Source organism: Phyllobates terribilis, unplaced genomic scaffold (assembly GCF_046119375.1).
Source record: "Phyllobates terribilis strain yellow unplaced genomic scaffold, ASM4611937v1 Scaffold_140__1_contigs__length_4765195, whole genome shotgun sequence".
In the NCBI taxonomy this organism is placed as follows: Eukaryota; Metazoa; Chordata; class Amphibia; order Anura; family Dendrobatidae; genus Phyllobates; species Phyllobates terribilis.
Genome location: NW_027362900.1, coordinates 4,716,927 through 4,735,509, shown reverse-complemented (window position 1 = coordinate 4,735,509; position 18,583 = coordinate 4,716,927). Strand labels below are relative to the sequence as shown.

Genomic DNA, 18,583 nt, shown 5'->3' with positions numbered 1-18,583 from the left:
GTGTTTTACAATTAAGCATATAATTATACATTTTATTTCCTCTGCCCAAGTGCATTACCTTACATTTATCCCCATTAAAGCTCATTTGCCATTTATCAGCCCAAGCTTCTAGTTTACATAGATCCTCCTGTAATATAAAATTGTCCTCCTCTGTATTGATTACCCTGCAGAGTTTAGTGTCATCTGCAAATATTGAAATATTACTCTGTATGCCCCCTACAAGGTCATTAATAAATATGTTAAAAAGAAGCGGGCCCAATACTGACCCCTGTGGTACCCCACTGTTAACTGAGACCCAGTCTGAGTGTTTTCCATTAATAACAACCCTTTGTTTCCTATCACTGAGCCAATTCTTAACCCACATACATATATTTTCCCCTATCCCCATTGTTCTCATTTTATGTATCAACCTTTTGTGTGGAACCGTATCAAAAGCTTTTGAAAAGTCCATATACACAACATCCACTGCATTTCCTCGGTCCAGTCCGGAACTTGCCTCCTCATAAAAGCTGATCAGATTAGTTTGACAGAAACGGTCCCTCGTAAACCCATTTTGATATTGGGTCATGAGGTTATTCTTCTTCAGATACTCTAGTATAGCATCTCTTAGGAAACCCTCCAGGATTTTACCCACAGTAGACGTTAAGCTTACCGGCCTTTTAATTTCCAAGTTCAGTTTTTGTCCCCTTTTTGAATATTGGCACCACATTTGCTATACGCCAGTCCTGAGGTACAGACCCTGTTATTATGGAATCTTTAAAGATTAAAAATAATGGTCTATCTATGACGTTACTTAATTCCTGCAGTACTCGCGGGTGTATCCCATCTGGGCCCGGGGATTTGTCAACTTTAGTGATTTTTAGACGCCGCCATACTTCCTGCTGGGTTAAGCAAGTGACATTTAATGGAGAATTTTGGTTATCACTGATCATGTTTTCTGTCATGTGATTTTCTTGTGTAAATATTGTTGAGAAAAATCATTTAGCATATTGGCTGTTTCCTCATCCTCATCCACCATTTCACCCAGACTATTTTTAAGGGGGCCAACACTATCATTTTTTACTATTTATGTAGTTAAAGAATATTTTGGGATTATTTTTACTTTCTCTGGCAATGATTCTCTCTATCTTAATCTTTGCTGCCTTGATTTGGTTTTTACAGAATTTATTTAATTTTCTGTATTTATTCTGTATTTATTTAATGCCTCATCATTACCTACTTGCTTTAGTTCTATAAATGCTTTCTTTTTGTCACTTATTGCGCCCCTTACAGCTCTATTCAGCCATAGTGGTTTCCTCCTATTTCTAGCATGTTTATTCCCATAGGGTATATATTGTGCACAGGTCCTATTCAGGATGCTAATAAATGTCTCCCATTTGCTTTGTGTAGTTTTATGTCTCAGGATATCGTCCCAGTTTATTGCACTAAGATTATCTCTCAACCGTTGGAAATTTGCCTTCCTGAAGTGTAATGTCCTTGTAACCCTTCTACTACACATCTTATTAAAAGATACATGAAAGCTTATTATTTTTTGATCACTAATACCCAAGTGACCCCCAACTCGTTTATTTGATATGCGGTCTGGCCTGTTGGTTAATATTAGGTCTAGCAGTGTCCCCCTTCTTGTTGGGTCCTGAACCAGTTGTGAAAGGTAATTGTCTCTCATAGTTGTCAAAAACCTATTACCTTTGCTGGAACTACAGGTTTCTGTCCCCAATGTATTTCAGGGTAGTTGAAGTCCCCGATAATAATGACTTCTCCTTGAGTCGCTGCTTCATCTATTTGCTTTATGAGGATATTCTCCGCTGCTTCCATTATTTTTGCAGACTTACAACAAACCCCTATCAGTAATTTATTATTTTTTCCCCCTCCCCTTATCTCCACCCATGGGGACTCTACGTTTTCATTAGATTCACATATATTCTCACGCAAGATGGGTTTTAAGGGTGATTTTACATATAAATATACACCCGCCCCTCGCTTGTTTGTATGGTCATTTCTGAACAGACTATAGCCCTGTAAATTAACAGCCAAGTCATGGCTGTCGTCCAGCCATGTCTCAGATATCCCCACCATGTCATAATTATTTTCCAACAAAATTCTAATTCCTCCATTTTGTTGGTGAGGCTTCTGGCGTTAGTGTACATGCATTTTATGTATCTCTCTGTACCTCTATTCCTTCTTACTATTTTGACTGTTCTAACTCCACCCCCAATTTCTTTATTTGTGCTCTAGGTCACTATCTGCACTATCTGCCCCACCTATAAAATGAATACCCTCCCCCCAATCCCTAGTTTAAACACTTTTCGAACCTTCTAGCCATTTTCTCCCCCAGCACAGCTGCACCCTCCCCATTGAGGTGCAGCCCGTCCCTAGCGTAGAACCTGTAGCCAAATGAGAAGTCGGCCCAGTTCTCCAGGAACCCAAACCCCTCCTTCCTACACCAATTCCTGAGGCACTTATTTATCTCCCTAATCTTCCATTGCCTCTCTGGCATGGCACGTGGTACAGGCAGTATTTCAGAGAATACCACCTTGGAGGTCCTTGCTTTAAGCTTGCAGCTTAATTCCCTGAAATCATCTTTAAGGACCTTCCACCTACCTCTAACTTTGTCATTTTTGCCAATGTGCACCATGACTGCTGGGTCCTCACCAGCCCCTCCCATTAATCTGTCAACCCAATCGGCGATGTGCCGGACTCCAGAGCCAGGTAGGCAGCACACTGTTCGAAAATCCCTGTTTTTGTTACAGATAGCCCTTTCTGTTCCCCTAATAATTGAGTCCCCCACTACCAGAACCTGCCTGGCCTGCCCCGCTCTCTTATTTCCCCCCTTACTGGGAGGACATGCCTTGCTGCAGCAGTGCTACCCCTGTACTGACACCCCCCTCATTTGCCAACTTTGCAAACTTTATGGGGTGTGCCAGATCAGGACTAGCCACCCTGGCACTCTTCCCTCTACCTCCCCTTCTAACTTGTCACCCAGCTAGCTGCCTCACTGTCCTGAAGCTCCCTACTACCACCCTCCCCCACACCTACCCCAGTGAGCAGCAGACTCCTTTCCATATTGTCAATGGATCTCAGTGTTGCCAGCTGCTCATTTAGATCCAGAACCTGGGCTTCCAAACGCACAAGATGCGCACATCTCACACAGCAGTATGCACCCATGACCGGCTGTTCCAAGGATTGCATACATGTGGCAAGATGTACACTGGATAGCATTGTCAATTATGGAGCTCATTTCCTAATTGGGATTGCACTAGACAGAAAATTTAAGTAAAAAAGAAATGTAAAGAATTAATAAAATACAGATAGCAATTTCGTCCAAATTCCTCCCTTCCAAATTCCTTGAATCCAAAGTCACTAAATCACAAGTCACACACTTACTTCCTTTTGCACTTACGCTCCGGCCACACTCAGCTCGTTCACACTCGCTATAGAAGAAGATTTAAAGAGTTTTTTTTTTCACCTTTATCAGCAATCCAACCTACAGCTCAATGCACTTCCAAAGGACTTCCAAGTGCTGCGGAATATGATGGCGCTATATAACTAAAAATTGTTGTTATTATTATATTAAAGTACAAATATTTATCATAACATTAGAAACAGCAAAAAATAGATTTTTTTACTTTGCATAAGTTCTTCATACAGCTGAATTTCACCACCACTAAAGGATTAGGTGGCTTATAGCAGAGTGTAACACGTTTGCAAGAGAAAAAGAAAAAAATATGTTTTGTTCTCTGGCTAGCTACAGAAAACATCTATTTTTTTACTCTGAAAATAACAGAAGTTCACCGCCTCTAAAGTAGTAGCTGGCTTATAGCAGAGTGTATCAAGTTTGTCACAGAAAAAAATATTTTTTGGACTCTGCCTAGCAAGAGAAAAAAATCTATTTTTTTTACCCTGAAAACAGCTGAAGTTCAATGCCACTAAAGTAGTAGGTGGCTTTTAGCAGAGTGTATCACGTTTGCGACAGATAAAAATACTTTTGTGGACTCTGCGTAGCAACAGAAAAAATATTTTTTTTTTACTGTGCATACAGCTGAATTTCACCCAGCAAAAAATGACAAAGTGGGCTACTATAGCTTGCACTATCACATTAGTAAATGAAAAAAAGTCTGCATCCAGCTGAATTTCAACCCCACAAAATCAAAAGTTGGGCTACAAGGGCTTGCTTGCGTTATCACATTAGCAAGTGTAAAAATATATACAGTACAGACCAAAAGTTTGGAAACACCTTCTCATTTAAAGATTTTTTGTATTTTCATGACTATGAAAATTGTACATTCACACTGAAGGCATCAAAACTATGAATTACCACATGTGGAATTATATACTTAACAAAAAAGTGTGAAACAACTGAAAATATGTCTGATATTCTAGGTTCTTCAAAGTAGCCACCTTTTGCTTTGATGACTGCTTTGCACAATCTTGGCATTCTCTTGATGAGCTTCAAGAGGTAGTCACCGGAAATGGTTTTCACTTCACAGGTGTGCCCTGTCAGGTTTAATAAGTGGGATTTCTTGCCTTATAAATGGGGTTGGGACCATCAGTTGTGTTGTGCAGAAGTCTGGAGGATACACAGCTGATAGTCCTACTGAATAGACTGTTAGAATTTGTATTATGGCAAGAAAAAAGCAGCTAAGTAAAGAAAAATGAGTGGCAATCATTACTTTAAGAAATGAAGGTCAGTCAGTGCGAAAAATTGGGAAAACTTTGAATGTGTCCCCAAGTCCAGTTGCAAAAACCATCAAGCGCTACAAAGAAACTGGCTCACATGAGGACCGCCCCAGGAAAGGAAGACCAAGAGTCACCTCTGCTTCTGAGGATAAGTTTATCCGAATGACCAGCCTCAGAAATCGCAGGTTAACAGCAGCTCAGATTAGAGACCAGGTCAATGCCACACAGAGTTCTAGCAGCAGACACATCTCTTCAACAACTGTTAAGAGGAGACTTTGTGCAGCAGGCCTTCATGGTATAATAGCTGCTAGGAAACCACTGCTAAGGACAGGCAACAAGTAGAAGAGACATGTTTGGGCTAAAGAACACAAGGAATGGACATTAGACCAGTGGAAATCTGTGCTTTGGTCTGATGAGTCCAAATTTGAGATCTTTGGTCCAACCACCGTGTCTTTGTGCGACGCAGAAAAGGTGAACGGATGGACTCTACATGCTTGGTTCACACCGTGAAGCATGGAGGAGGAGGTGTGATGGTGTGGGTGGTGCTTTGCTGGTGACACTGTTGGGGATTTATTCAAAATTGAAGGCATACTGAACCAGCATGGCTACCACAGCATCTTGCAGCGTCATGCTATTCCATCCGGTTTGCGTTTAGTTGGACTATCATTTATTTTTCAACAGGACAATGACCCCAAATACACCTCCAGGCTGTGTAAGGGCTATTTGACCAAGAAGGAGAGTGATGGGGTGCTACGCCAGATGCCTGGCCTCCACAGTCACCAGACCTGAACCCAATCGAGATGGTTTGGGGTGAGCTGGACTGCAGAGTGAAGGCAAAAGGGCCAACAAGTGCTAAGCATCTCTGGGAACTCCTTCAAGATTGTTGGAAGACCATTTCCGGTGACTACCTCTTGAAGCTCATCAAGAGAATGCCAAGAGTGTGCAAAGCAGTCATCAAAGCAAAAGGTGGCTACTTTGAAGGACCTAGAATATAAGACATATTTTCAGTTGTTTCACACTTTTTTGTTAAGTATATAATTCCACATGTGTTAATTCATCATTTTGATGCCTTCAGTGTGAATGTACAATTTTCATAGTCATGAAAATACAGAAAAATCTTTAAATGAGGTGTGTCCAAACTTTTGGTCTGTACTGTATATATGGGATACTCGTGCATACCGCACAATACAAGCAGTGCACAACACAGTTCTATGCCATGGGCCCTTCTGTTTCTGTCTGAATCTCAGTAATTGCATAAGAAAAAAAAAAAGTGCTGCAAGGTTGATTTCACAGGCACACAGCAGAGGACTTATCTACGCTATCTGACTTCCAAACAAGCCCTCATCTATCTAGCTAAAATCTCTCATTAAACAGGAGCATATTCAGCAGGAGGGTCTGGCAGCAGTGACATGCGCTTGGGAACGTGGCTGAATGGCGCTGAGGGAACATGGCTGCTCTTTATATAGAGAGGACATGTGATTTTAGCAGCCAATGGCAGAAGCCCTTGTGTCTGGACAGTGTGGATGCTTCCTGTGCTCTGATTGGCTAGCCGCACTTTCCTCACTTAAAGTTACAGGAAAAAAAAAAGATTACAAGCGCTCCGCTGCTCTGACCTCTTCTGCGGTCTCCCCACCCCCCTTCCACTCATTTAACACGCCCCCCACTCATAATAAGCAAGCACTAAGCTAACCAAACTGTTAAAAATCTTGTAGTTGCCCCGCAATCAAGTTTCTGCACTTATTCGCTGAACGTTGCCAATTTTCCTGAATTTAAGTAAAAATGCTCGCCTTTGTGAACACGAATCCGAATGTGCCACACTCGTGCAGAACTTAAAATTGAGATCGGATTTTCAACATATTTGCTCATCAATATTCACAATAACACTAATTTTGACCAGGGGTGCCCAAACTTTCACATGCCATGGTAAGTCGTAAGGACCATTTATTTCCTACTATCGTTTGTGAAGAATTCCAACGTTATCACCACATAAAGTACAGAAAAGAAGTTTTTTTTGTCCTGATGAAGAAGTCTGTAGTACTTTGAAATGCGTTGACTAAGTAAAGAAAATGTCTAGGTCTCTTGAAACCAAGTTCATCTTTAATTAAGAAAAAATGGTCACCTGCAGTAGTCAAAGTGCTTTATTTGAGTTTACTACCACCGAAATGTACCACATAGCTTGTAATACTCTATGGGTGAGTAATTGAACCCAGAAAAAAAATGTCAATGCTTTTTTGGAGGGTTAGGTAACACTGATTTGTATCACAAAGCACGTAATACTCTATGGATAAATAATTGAATTCAGAAAAAAAATTCAACGCTTTTTTGGAGTGTTATATAACACCAAAATCTACCACAAAGCACGTAATACTCTATGAATGACAATATAGTAAATGTTTTCAACCCCCCCAAAAAAGAATGTGGTCAACTGCCTCAGCTATATATTTAGCAATGGACTGCAAAGCCCTAAGCCCTGCCTAAAGACTGTACTTAGCCACTATCTCTAGGCTAAATGCAGAATGTATCTGATACAAACAGCAAAGCACATAATTAGCACTTACAAAGACTGTTAGTATGATAGTTCAGCTACAGCGCCAGTATCAACACTAGAGGTGTCTGATTCATTAAAGTCCTGGACAAGCATTCTTTCACTCCAATAAGAACTGTCCCTGAGCTGTGAAATGGCGTCAGTGTGCCAAGCCTAGCGCCGCCTGTCCTTTTATACCTCTAATGATATAATACGGCCAACCAATCTCAGTAATGGTACTACCAAGATGGCTAAGGCATTACAGTGACCGCAGGCAATCCCCGCATGTTTATTGGTTGTGTAACAGAAGCCAAATATGCAGGGGCGGGGATTAGAGTTTCAAATTCGAACACTGGCTAATGCTCACCAAGTAACAAGCACATCCAAGCCCCCAGATACTCGAGTGATATCCGGGTATAACCGAGCGCATTCGCTCATCCCTAATGCAGACATAAAACACTCTTTCAATTATTCAAAATCCCTCATAACATTCGTTGGCTAAACCTTGATATCCGCCCCGTACGTGTGAGGTCAGTAAGAGGTTTAGCAATCGGAAAAAACCCCTAAGAAATATCTTATAATAGTTGGCGAATCCTAGAAAACGTTGCCACACTTTCAGGTCACTAGGTTGGACCCAATCTATTATGGCTTTCACCTTCCCAGGATCCATCGTAAACCCATCAGCCGATAAAATGACCCCAAGAATGAAACTTCCTGAACAGAAAAAAATTCTCAATTTTAGCAAACTAAGAATTTTTTGAGCAGTGCAATTTTTTTTAAACATGCAGCGTCAAACCCGCAGCAAATCCTGATCGTGAGCACATATCCTAATACTACACGGACATATTCCTGGTGAGAAATCCAAGTCAGGCAAAAAAATCATCACTGTAAATCACAACAAATCTCCCAATGTAATCAGAGAAATATCATTCAGAAAGTTGTGAAATCCTGTTGGTGCATTGGAGAATCTGAATGGGAGGACGAGATTATCGAATAAATCCTCAGACGATAAAGACGCCGTTTTCCACTCATCACCCTTCTTGCTGAGAATCAAATTGTAAGAACCATTAGGTTCAAGGTTAGGAAAGCATTTAGCCCCCAAAAGCTGATTATAGTTACGGCTCTGCACGGCATACACCTCGTACACATACGGCTCCGCTCCGTACACCTCGTACACACATGGGTCCGCTCCGTACACCTCATACGCGCGCGGCTCCGCACACCTCGTCGCGCGTGGCTCGGCTCTGTACACCTCGTACACACGCGGCTCCACTCCGTACACCTCGTACATGCGCGGCTCCGCTCCATACACCTCGTACACACAAGGCTCCGCTCCGTACACCTCGTACGCGCGCGGCTCCGCACACCTCGTACAAGCGCGGCTCCGCTCCGTACACTTCGTACACACGTGGCTCCACTCCGTACACCTCGTACACGCGCAGCTCCGCTCCGTACACCTTGTACACACACAGCTCCGCTCCGTACACCTCGTACGCACATCTCCGCTCCGTACACCTCGTACTCGCGTGGCTCCGCTCCTTACACTTCGTACACACACGCGGCTCCGCACACCTCGTACACATGTGGCTCCGTTCCGTACACCTCGTACACACACACGGCTCCGCTCTGCACACCTCATACACATGCGGCACTGCTCCGTAAACCTCGAACACGTGCGGCTCTGCTCCATACAAACACGGCTCTGCTTCGTAAACCTCATACACTCACGGCTCCCCTCCTTATATGTCACAAATACACGGCTCCGCTCGGTACACCTCGTACGCGCGCGGCTCCGCTCCGTACACCTCGTGCATGTGCGGCTCTGCTCCTTACACCTCGTACACCCGCGGCTCTGCTCCCTACACCTCGTACACCCGCGGCTCTGCTCCCTACACCTCCTACACACGCGGCTCTGCTCCCTACACCTCGTACACACGCGGCTCTGCTCCCTACACCTCGTACACACGCGGCTCTGCTCCCTACACCTCGTACACACGCGGCTCTGCTCCCTACACCTCGTACACACGCGGCTCTGCTCCCTACACCTCGTACACACGCGGCTCTGCTCCCTACACCTCGTACACCCGCGGCTCTGCTTCCTACACCTCGTACACCCGCGGCTCTGCTCCCTACACCTCGTACACCCGCGGCTCTGCTCCCTACACCTCGTACACCCGCGGCTCTGCTCCCTACACCTCGTACACGCGCGGCTCCGCTCCCTACACCTCGTACACGCGCGGCTCCGCTCCCTACACCTCGTACACGCGCGGCTCCGCTCCCTACACCTCGTACACGCGCGGCTCCGCTCCCTACACCTCGTACACGTGCGGCTCCGCTCCCTACACCTCGTACACACGCGGCTCCGCTCCCTACACCTCGTACACGCGCGGCTTGGCTCCGTACACCTCGTACACGTGCAGCTCTGCTCCGTACACCTCATACACACGCGGCTCCGCTCCGTACACCTCGTACACATGCGGCTCCGCTCCGTACACCTCGTACACGCACGGCTCCGCTCTGTACACCTCGTACACGCACGGCTCCGCTCTGTACACCTCGTACACGCACGGCTCCGCTCCGTACACCTCGTACACGCGCGGCTCCGCTCCGTACACCTCGTACACGCACGGCTCCGCTCCCTACACCTCGTACACGCGCGGCTCCGCTCCCTACACCTCGTACACGCGCGGCTCCGCTCCCTACACCTCGTACACACGCGGCTCCGCTCCCTACACCTCGTACACACGCGGCTCCGCTCCCTACACCTCGTACACGCGCGGCTTGGCTCCGTACACCTCGTACACGTGCAGCTCTGCTCCGTACACCTCATACACACACGGCTCCGCTCCGTACACCTCGTACACATGCGGCTCTGCTCCGTACACCTCGTACACGCACGGCTCCGCTCTGTACACCTCGTACACGCACGGCTCCGCTCTGTACACCTCGTACACGCGCGGCTCCGCTCCGTACACCTCGTACACGCGCGGCTCCGCTCCGTACATCTCGTACACGCGCGGCTCCGCTCCGTACATCTCGTACACACGCGGCTCCGCTCCGTACACCTCGTACACACGCGGCTCTGCTCCGTACACCTCGTACACGCGCGGCTCAGCTCCGTACACCTCGTACACGCGCGGCTCTGCTCCGTACACCTCGTACACACGCGGCTCTGCTCCGTACACCTCGTACACACGCGGCTCTGCTCCGTACACCTCGTACACACGCGGCTCCGCTCCGTACACCTCGTACACACGCGGCTCCGCTCCGTACGCCTCGTACACACGCGGCTCCGCTCCGTACGCCTCGTACACACGCGGCTCTGCTCCGTACACCTCGTACACAGGGCTCTGCTCCGTACACCTCGTACACACGCGGCTCCGCTCCATACACCTTGTACACACGCGGCTCCGCTCCGTACACCTCGTACACACACGGCTCTGCTCCGTACACCTCGTACACACACGGCTCTGCTCCGTACACCTCGTACACACGCGGCTCCGCTCCGTACACCTCGTACACAGGCGGCTCTGCTCCGTACACACTGTAAACCCCTCCTGACCCCACACATAAACTTCAGCTCATCCAGCACCATGACAACCAGCACAGCAGAGTCCTGCATCCACTGAGGCCCCTGATCATGTGACCCCTGACTCCTCCCCTCCTGTGACCTCATCACAGCTCCTGTGCGCACAGAGCAGCCATATATGTGGTGGCGGCTCTGCAGGTGGAGGTATGTGGAGACCCCCATTACTGGGCGCAGGGGGCATTAACCCCTTCAGCACGGAGACTCTTTTGGGGTCTCTGTGTGGTGTGAACAGTGAGGTAACAGCTGTGGACAGAATGCGGCTTAGCTGGTTCCCGTCCACATTAGATCCATTCAGACGACTGCAGGATGAAGGACAGAAGCCCAGAGAAGTCCTCACACAACGCCATTATTCCTCTCCTAGCTCCAGCACAGTAATGTAGATACTAGTGATGACATTCGGGGGATTTGCAGGAATATGTGGCAGATATTTGCTGGATCTTCTGCTTTCTGGACCGCTTCCTCCTGTAAGTCCTATGAAACAACCCAGACGATCCTGTCAGGTCTGTGACGTGAGATCCATCAGCTGTCGGCACAAGCAGCGTTTCATGGGGAGGGAGTTGTGGTGTGAACATGCTCCTGTTTACACCTTACGGGGCCAGACGCTTTCTATAAGCCGGCGTCATGTCCATTGGGTGTTCCTTATATAGTGATTGTCACATGACAACAAGATCACGAATGTCAGAACCAATACACACACGTTACATAAAGGTAAGAAATGACAAAAGAAACAACAAAAATGGGAAAGAAACAACAACCACCACACGCCCATACGATATGCTACCACCCAAAGCACTAAATAATATATCCTCACTTATCCCCATTCTTCATGCTGTGCGGTGGCCTTTTTTTGATTCCCGCACCACACTATGTTCCTGCCATACCTGCATCCCCAATTTTCTTTTGTAACATTTTAACACCTGGGTTGTTTTAGTGTTTTTTTATATACTATATGGAAGAATGGAAAAAATAAAATATTTCCAGAGAAAAAAAATACATTGTACAGGGAGATATTGGCATCAAATAACTCCTGTCTTGGTGTTCTTATAAACAAGCTTTTATAAAAGCCTCAAACATCTGTGTGTGAATCAGACCTGAGATCTAACGTGATAGATTACAGTCCGGTGAAGACAGGAAACATTCATATAGACAGACGGTGGAGATGTAGTCAGTGACGGACTCTGGCCAAATATGTTTCTAGAGCCGTAGTAGAAGATGAAGATGTCGTCCTCATCATAAAGTCGTTATTTCTCATGTCACGTGTAATGAATATCTCCTGCAGTATTGCTAATGACCAATTCCAGTGTACGTAAATGAGCCGAAAATTAGCAATAAGGAAGATGAGTCTATGAGAAATGTATGCAGCTGCAGACTCCGAGGAAGAAACTGCTTGTTGTCTGTGGCCTAAAATATATAGGTTTTATTACTAGATGTAAAGAAGAAAACTAAATACTGTAAAATAATAAATCTCCTCATATGTTTCCCCTTATTATCTCCAGTAATTGTATTATTACACAGGATTTTTATGATGTTACATCGGCTCATCTTCTTCTCATTGAGGTCTCTACAATATCGGATCCTCTCAGTGAAGATCGTCTATATAAGAGAATTTTCCTGATTTACCCATCAAAGATGGATATGGACAGAGACAAGATGGCGGAGAGGATATTACACCTCACCCTAGAGATCCTCTTCCGGCTTACTGGAGAGGTGAGAGATTCTGATGACGTCACATTACATCATTCTTATCTATGGGAATAACAGATGGACAGAACTGGAGAGGTGAGGACTCTGGAAATGTCTGGAGTGAGATTTATTAATGTGTCTCTCCATAACCAGGATTACTCAGTAGTGAAGAAGACCTCTAGTGAGCGCCGTCAGGACACTGTGTCTGAGGGATGGGAAAGAACCCAGAGCCCAATCACTGGGCCTCCACCTCTCCCCCTGATTCATGAGGACATCAATGACCATAAGATCCTAGAACTCACCTACAAGATGATTGAGCTGCTGACTGGAGAGGTGACACTGCTGGGAATACTGGGACATTATACAGTAACGCTATGAAGGGATCAGGGGGGATGACTGTATCATTGTATGTGTCAGGTTCCTATACGGTGTCAAGATGCCACTGTCTATTTCTCCATGGAGAAGTGGGAGTATTTAGAAGGACACAAAGATCTGTACAAAGACGTCATGACAGAGGTTCCCCAGCCCCTCACATCACCAGGTAATAGACAGGACTAAATACACACGGCCTATATTTATCTGTATGTAAAGAATGAATTCAGCCCCTGTATGTGTTTCCTCCAGTTTTATCCAGTAAGAGGACAACACCAGGGAGATGTCCCTATCCTCTTCTTCTGCAGGACTGTAAACAAGAAGACCCCAATGTTCCTCAGGATCATCAGGTAGATGGAGAGAAGGTGTCATGAGATCTCCCCTATGATGTGTAGACGGCTGTGAAGGTCTTGTGCTCAGTCTTGTTTTATCCACCAGTATTATATGTTTTATACTTGTGTAATGAGAACGGTGGAGATGGCAGGATTAGAGCTGATCATAGATGTGATTTCTCCATCTGTCTGTGACTTTTACAATATTTTTTTCAGGGTGAAGATCTGACCCATATTATTACTACAGAGACATATGTGAGGGGTGATGAGCGGTGTAAAGAGGAGATTCCTACATATGACTACCCAGGTGAGTAGTAACCACTAAATGCAGAGAAGTCACAGATTCTTCTCAGTCAGCGGCTGTGGCTGCTTTATTGGTGGTGTAGTCTGGCCGTATCACAATCGTGTGATCACCATTTTGCCGCTAGACCACAACATTCTCACCCACCAAAAATTGTTCAAATGACTTTAGGAATTGAAAGCCCTTTTCTATAGAGCTTACAACCTGGAGGATCCACCTACTCACTGGGATTAGAAGACGCTGACCCTTACCTGACCAGATCTGTAAACTACAAAGCCAAAATTACAGCATACGTAGAATGTACTGACAAGTTAGAAAATCACTTGAAGAAAAATATTATGATGAATCTGTAAGAGAAAGCGGAGGGTAATGATGCTGTTGGCTTCCTAGATCCCTGATATCTTATTGGATGAATCTACCTTCTCTCCCTTCTGTGCTGCTGAATGTGCTCATATGGTTCCTACATGTTCCTACATGACCAGGTCCAGTCTTTCTGGCCAAACTTCACTTTTATGATCGACAGCATTAAATGTGCAGTGAGGGCCAAGAACGGATTTCTGTACAAAAACAGCAGAGTTTCCCTTTATCCTGACTTTTCAATTTCTTTTTAACCCAACTAACTTCAAACAGGATCATGATAAACTATACAGAAAACATTACACCTGTGCCATGATATATCTCTAAGCTGTGCGTGGCTGATGGCTGTAATATACATTTATTCACACCTGCAGGAGATGTGTTGGCATGGCTCGAGCCCTGGTTTCATGGATTCGCTCCACGTCATAAATTCCATTATGTTTTCAATCCTAAAGAATTCAGATTACTGCACAATCTCTCCTGAAATGGGGGCACTAATACTTTCTCTACTCTTCTGGTCAGGATTCATAGTAGCTCCAATGGTCCACCATAAATGAGTGCAACTCCGGTTTAGTAATGGAGTTCTCCCCTCATACATACGTTGTTGTTGGGGATGTAACATATTTTTTTATGTCTTTTTTTTAACAGGTTCATTCTGTATGATAGTTTGATTGTGGTGGGATCGGCCGGCCTCACTTATGTGAGACTGTAACTCCCTAGTAGTCTTTATAAAAAGATCTCCATTACTTCTTCCAAATGCCCGAGATCTAAATTTAAGACACCTCAGCTCTGCACTATTATAAAAAGTTCTCTTTAAATGTCTAATTTTTTTTCTTGAAACTCATCTGATAGAAAATATTGGCCCTTACGATAATTTAGATTCCCAAGAGCCTCCGAGCCCCATACTCTAATTACCCCAGAAAGGTTTCACCACTAGTTACTCTTTATTTTTTTCTGAAGAATACAGTTCAGCTTCATCATTTCGGTAGTTGTGTTATTGGCTTTGGTCACAGTTTTGCCCATCACCCTTTAACTTTTTTAACCCCTCCATATGGATCTGGACTTACTTAGAGACCTCTAGGCTTGGGCCACGGTGTTACCTACTGGTCTGTGGAGTGAGATGGGAAGGAGAATAATCAAGTAGACGGATCGCTATCAGGAGGGCAGAGAAAATACAAAATCAATAGACACAAGAGTGGTCAGTAAACGGGCCGGGGTCACAACTGGAAACAAATACACAAGCTGGGAGCTGAGCACAGAGGACTGAACCAGAGGAGAACAAGGCTGTATCTGGTAGCTTATAGCAATATGCTTTAAGATTTAGTAGGGTGCGGTGCTTTCCCATTGGCTGAAGTAGGGAGCAGATTACGTCAGCTGGACAGCACACACACCCATACTGCCAGACTGGATGGTAATACTGGTCCCAGGCACCCTAATCTTAGGGGCTGGACAGAGCCAGAGCTTTTGATTCTGATATCTCCTCCATCACCAACGCCGCCTGCAAAATGAATAAGGCGGCTCCTGCTGCGAGAAGCAGACGTCGCAGGAGCTGATCCCAGAGAAAATGGGACACACCAATTGCAGAAGTTCTAATATGACAAAATGGTAGAAATCCCCATAGAGTAGTGACGATTTTGACTTCACAGCCACTTTCCGGAAATTAGCACGCCGCGGATGTTGGAGAGTGAAAATAGCAAATCTGCCATTTTATTGCCCAACACATAGTGCCGAGATTGTGCTCCAGGAGACACACACACCGTAAATTAAGTCTATTAGACTGTGAACTGTCATTGTCTTGGTGAATAATACAATATTTTTACATAACTTGCCATTTCTACGGACAATTTAAGTAGAAATATTCAAAAATATAAAATTCAAGGATATTTTATTAAAAAATAACAATTTGTTTTATTCTTAGCAGATGACTGTACCAAGAGATCAGAGGAACAGCTGACATCGTCTTCAATTTTTAAATGGTATGAGCTTGATATTACACAGGATACAACTGAAGTGAATGCCATTACTCCAGATATACCATCATCCCTTCACAGCAAAGATCTGTCATCTGATCCTATGAAACAGGTTATATCTTCTGATTCATTACCGACTACTAAGGAAATTCAAAGTCACAAAATAAGCATTAAAAAACGAACTGCTCCCAAAGCAAAGAAGCCATTTTCACATTCAGAATATGGAAATGGTTATCCCCTCTTTCCCCTTTATTTTCTTAAACATCAAAAAAATCACACAGTGAAGAATAGATTTTCTTGTTCCTGGTGTGGGAGATGTTTTAACCAGAAATCAGATCTTGTTAGGCACCAGAGAACTCACTCAGGGGAGAAGCCATTTTCATGTTCAGAATGTGGGAAATATTTTATCCAGAAATTGAATCTTGTTATACACCAGAGAACTCACACAGGGGAGAAGCCTTTTTCATGTTCAGAATGTGGGAAATGTTTTAACCATAAATCAGTTTTGGTGAATCACCAGAGAACCCACACAGGGGAGAAGCCTTTTTACTGTTTAGAATGTGGGAAATGTTTTAACCAAAAATCAGCTTTGGTTAAGCACAAGAGAACCCACACGGCGGAGAAGCCTTTTTCCTGTTCAGAATGTGGGAAATGTTTTAACCAGAAATCAGATTTGGTTAGTCACCAGAGAACCCACACAGGGGAGAAGCCTTTTTCATGTTCAGAATGTGGGAAATGTTTTGTATTCAAATTTTACCTTGTTAGTCACCAGAGAACTCACACAGGAGAGAAGCCTTTTTCATGTTCGGAATGTGGGAAATGTTTTGTATGCAAATCCCACCTTGCTAGTCACCAGAGAACTCACACAGGGTAGAAGCCATTTTCATGTTCAGAGTGTGGGAAAAGTTGTAACCAGAAGTCAGATTTCATTAAGCACCAGAGAACCCACACAGGGGAAAAGCCTTTTTCTTGCTCAGAATGTGGAAAATGTTTTGTATGCAATTCACACCTTGTTAGTCACCAGAGAACTCACACAGGGGAGAAGCATTTTTCATGTTCAGAGTGTGGGAAACGTTTTAACCACAAGTCAGATTTCATTAAGCACCAGAGAACCCACACAGGGGAAAAGCCTTTTTCTTGCTCAGAATGTGGAAAATGTTTTAACCAGAAGGTGCATCTTGATAGCCACCAGAGAACTCACACAGGGAAGAAGTATTTTCCATGTTCAGAATGTGGGAAATGTTTTATCCAGAAATGGAATCTTGTTATATACCAGAGAATCCACACAGGAGAGAAGCCTTTTTCATGTTTAGAATGTGGAAAATGTTTTAACCAGAAATCGCATTTTGTTAGACACCAGAGGACCCACACAGGGAAAAAGCCTTTTTCCTGTTCATAGAATCATAGAATGTTAGAGTTGGAAGGGACGTCCAGAGTCATCGTGTCCAGCCTCCTGCTCTTTGCAGGATTTACCAAACCAGCTCAGACAGATGCCTGTCCAGACTCTGTTTGAAGACTTCCATTGAAGGAGAGCTCACCACCTTTTGTGGCAGCCTGTTCCACTCATTGAACACCCTCACTGTCAAAATGTTTTTTCTAATATCTAGTCTGTATCCTCTCCCTTTCAGTTTCATTCCATTGCTTCTCGTGTTTCCATGTGCAAATGAGTGTAACTACACTGTGACATCCCTTCAGATATTTGTAGACCGCTTTTAAGACTCGTCTTAGCCTTCATTTTTGCTAGCTTAACATTCCCAAATCCTTTAACCTTTCCTCATAGGCCATAGTTTGCAGTCCTTTCGCCATTTTGGTCGCTCTTCTTTGAACTTGCTCCAGTTTTTCAATGTCCTTTTTAAAATGTGGTTCCCAGAACTAGACACTATTCCAGATGAGGCCTGACCAAGGAGGAGTACAGAGTGATAACTACTTCACGTGATCTAGACTATGCTTCTCTTAATACATCCCAGAACTGTATTTGCCTTTTTTGCTGCTGCAGCACACTGTTGACTCAAGTGTTAAAAAGGGCTGTTGCTTAGTTCTATTCCTCCCATTCTGTAACTGTAATTTTCCTTTTCCTTGCACAGATGTAGAATCTTGCATTTCTCCCTGTTAATTACCATTTTATTAGTCGCTGCCCATTGTTCAAACTTATCTAGATCCTTCAGAATCCTTACTCTGTCTTCTCTAGTGTTCGCTATCCCTCCTAGTTTTGCATCATCTGCAAATTTGATTACTTTACCTTCAGTTCCCTTATCTAGATCATCTATAAAAATGTTGAACAACATTGGGGCCAGGACAGAGCCTTGTGGTACCCCACTTGAAACACTCTTCCAATTGGATGACCAATCATTTTTACCACTCTTTGCGTACGATCACTGAGCCAGTTATGAATCCACCTAACCGTAGCCTTGTCAATCTCATACTTGGTCATTTTTTCAATAAGGATAGTATGGATAGTATGAGATACTTTATCAAATGGTTTGCTGCCGTTGAGATTTATTATATCTACCGCATTTCCCTGATCCAGCCTCACAGTGATTTCATCATAGTAGGGAATTAGATTAGTCTGATATAACTTGTTTGCTACAAATCCATGCTGGCTCTGGTTCATTACTGTATTTTTTATCCAAGTACTTGCATACATGCTGTTTAATTATTTGTTCAAAGATCTTTCCTGGTATAGAAGTAAGGCTCACTGGCCTGTAATTTCTAGGCTCCATCTTCTTTCCTTTTTTGAAGATAGGAACAACATTTGCCCTTCTCCAATCTTCTGGGATG

General features: G+C 44.4%; 2 protein-coding genes across 3 annotated transcripts in view; one reads left to right on the top strand and one right to left on the bottom strand.

Moving 5' to 3' along the window:
* Window positions 1-18,583, bottom strand: part of LOC141205548 (uncharacterized) — a 94,201-nt gene that overhangs the window by 6,639 nt on the left and 68,979 nt on the right. The gene's annotated exons all lie outside the window — the stretch shown is intronic.
* Window positions 10,888-16,720, top strand: LOC141205564 (oocyte zinc finger protein XlCOF7.1-like). Of its 2 annotated transcripts, none has more exons than XM_073664133.1 (7): window positions 10,888-11,254; window positions 12,348-12,497; window positions 12,627-12,806; window positions 12,891-13,014; window positions 13,098-13,195; window positions 13,394-13,484; window positions 15,757-16,720. In XM_073664133.1, exons 1-7 carry the CDS (start codon window positions 11,180-11,182, stop codon window positions 16,677-16,679), a joined length of 1,641 nt encoding a protein of 546 aa, XP_073520234.1. In that variant the 5' UTR covers window positions 10,888-11,179; the 3' UTR covers window positions 16,680-16,720. The 2 variants fall into 2 exon arrangements, with proteins under 2 accessions (XP_073520234.1, XP_073520233.1); XM_073664132.1 differs by having other exon boundaries at window positions 10,889-11,254; window positions 15,754-16,720.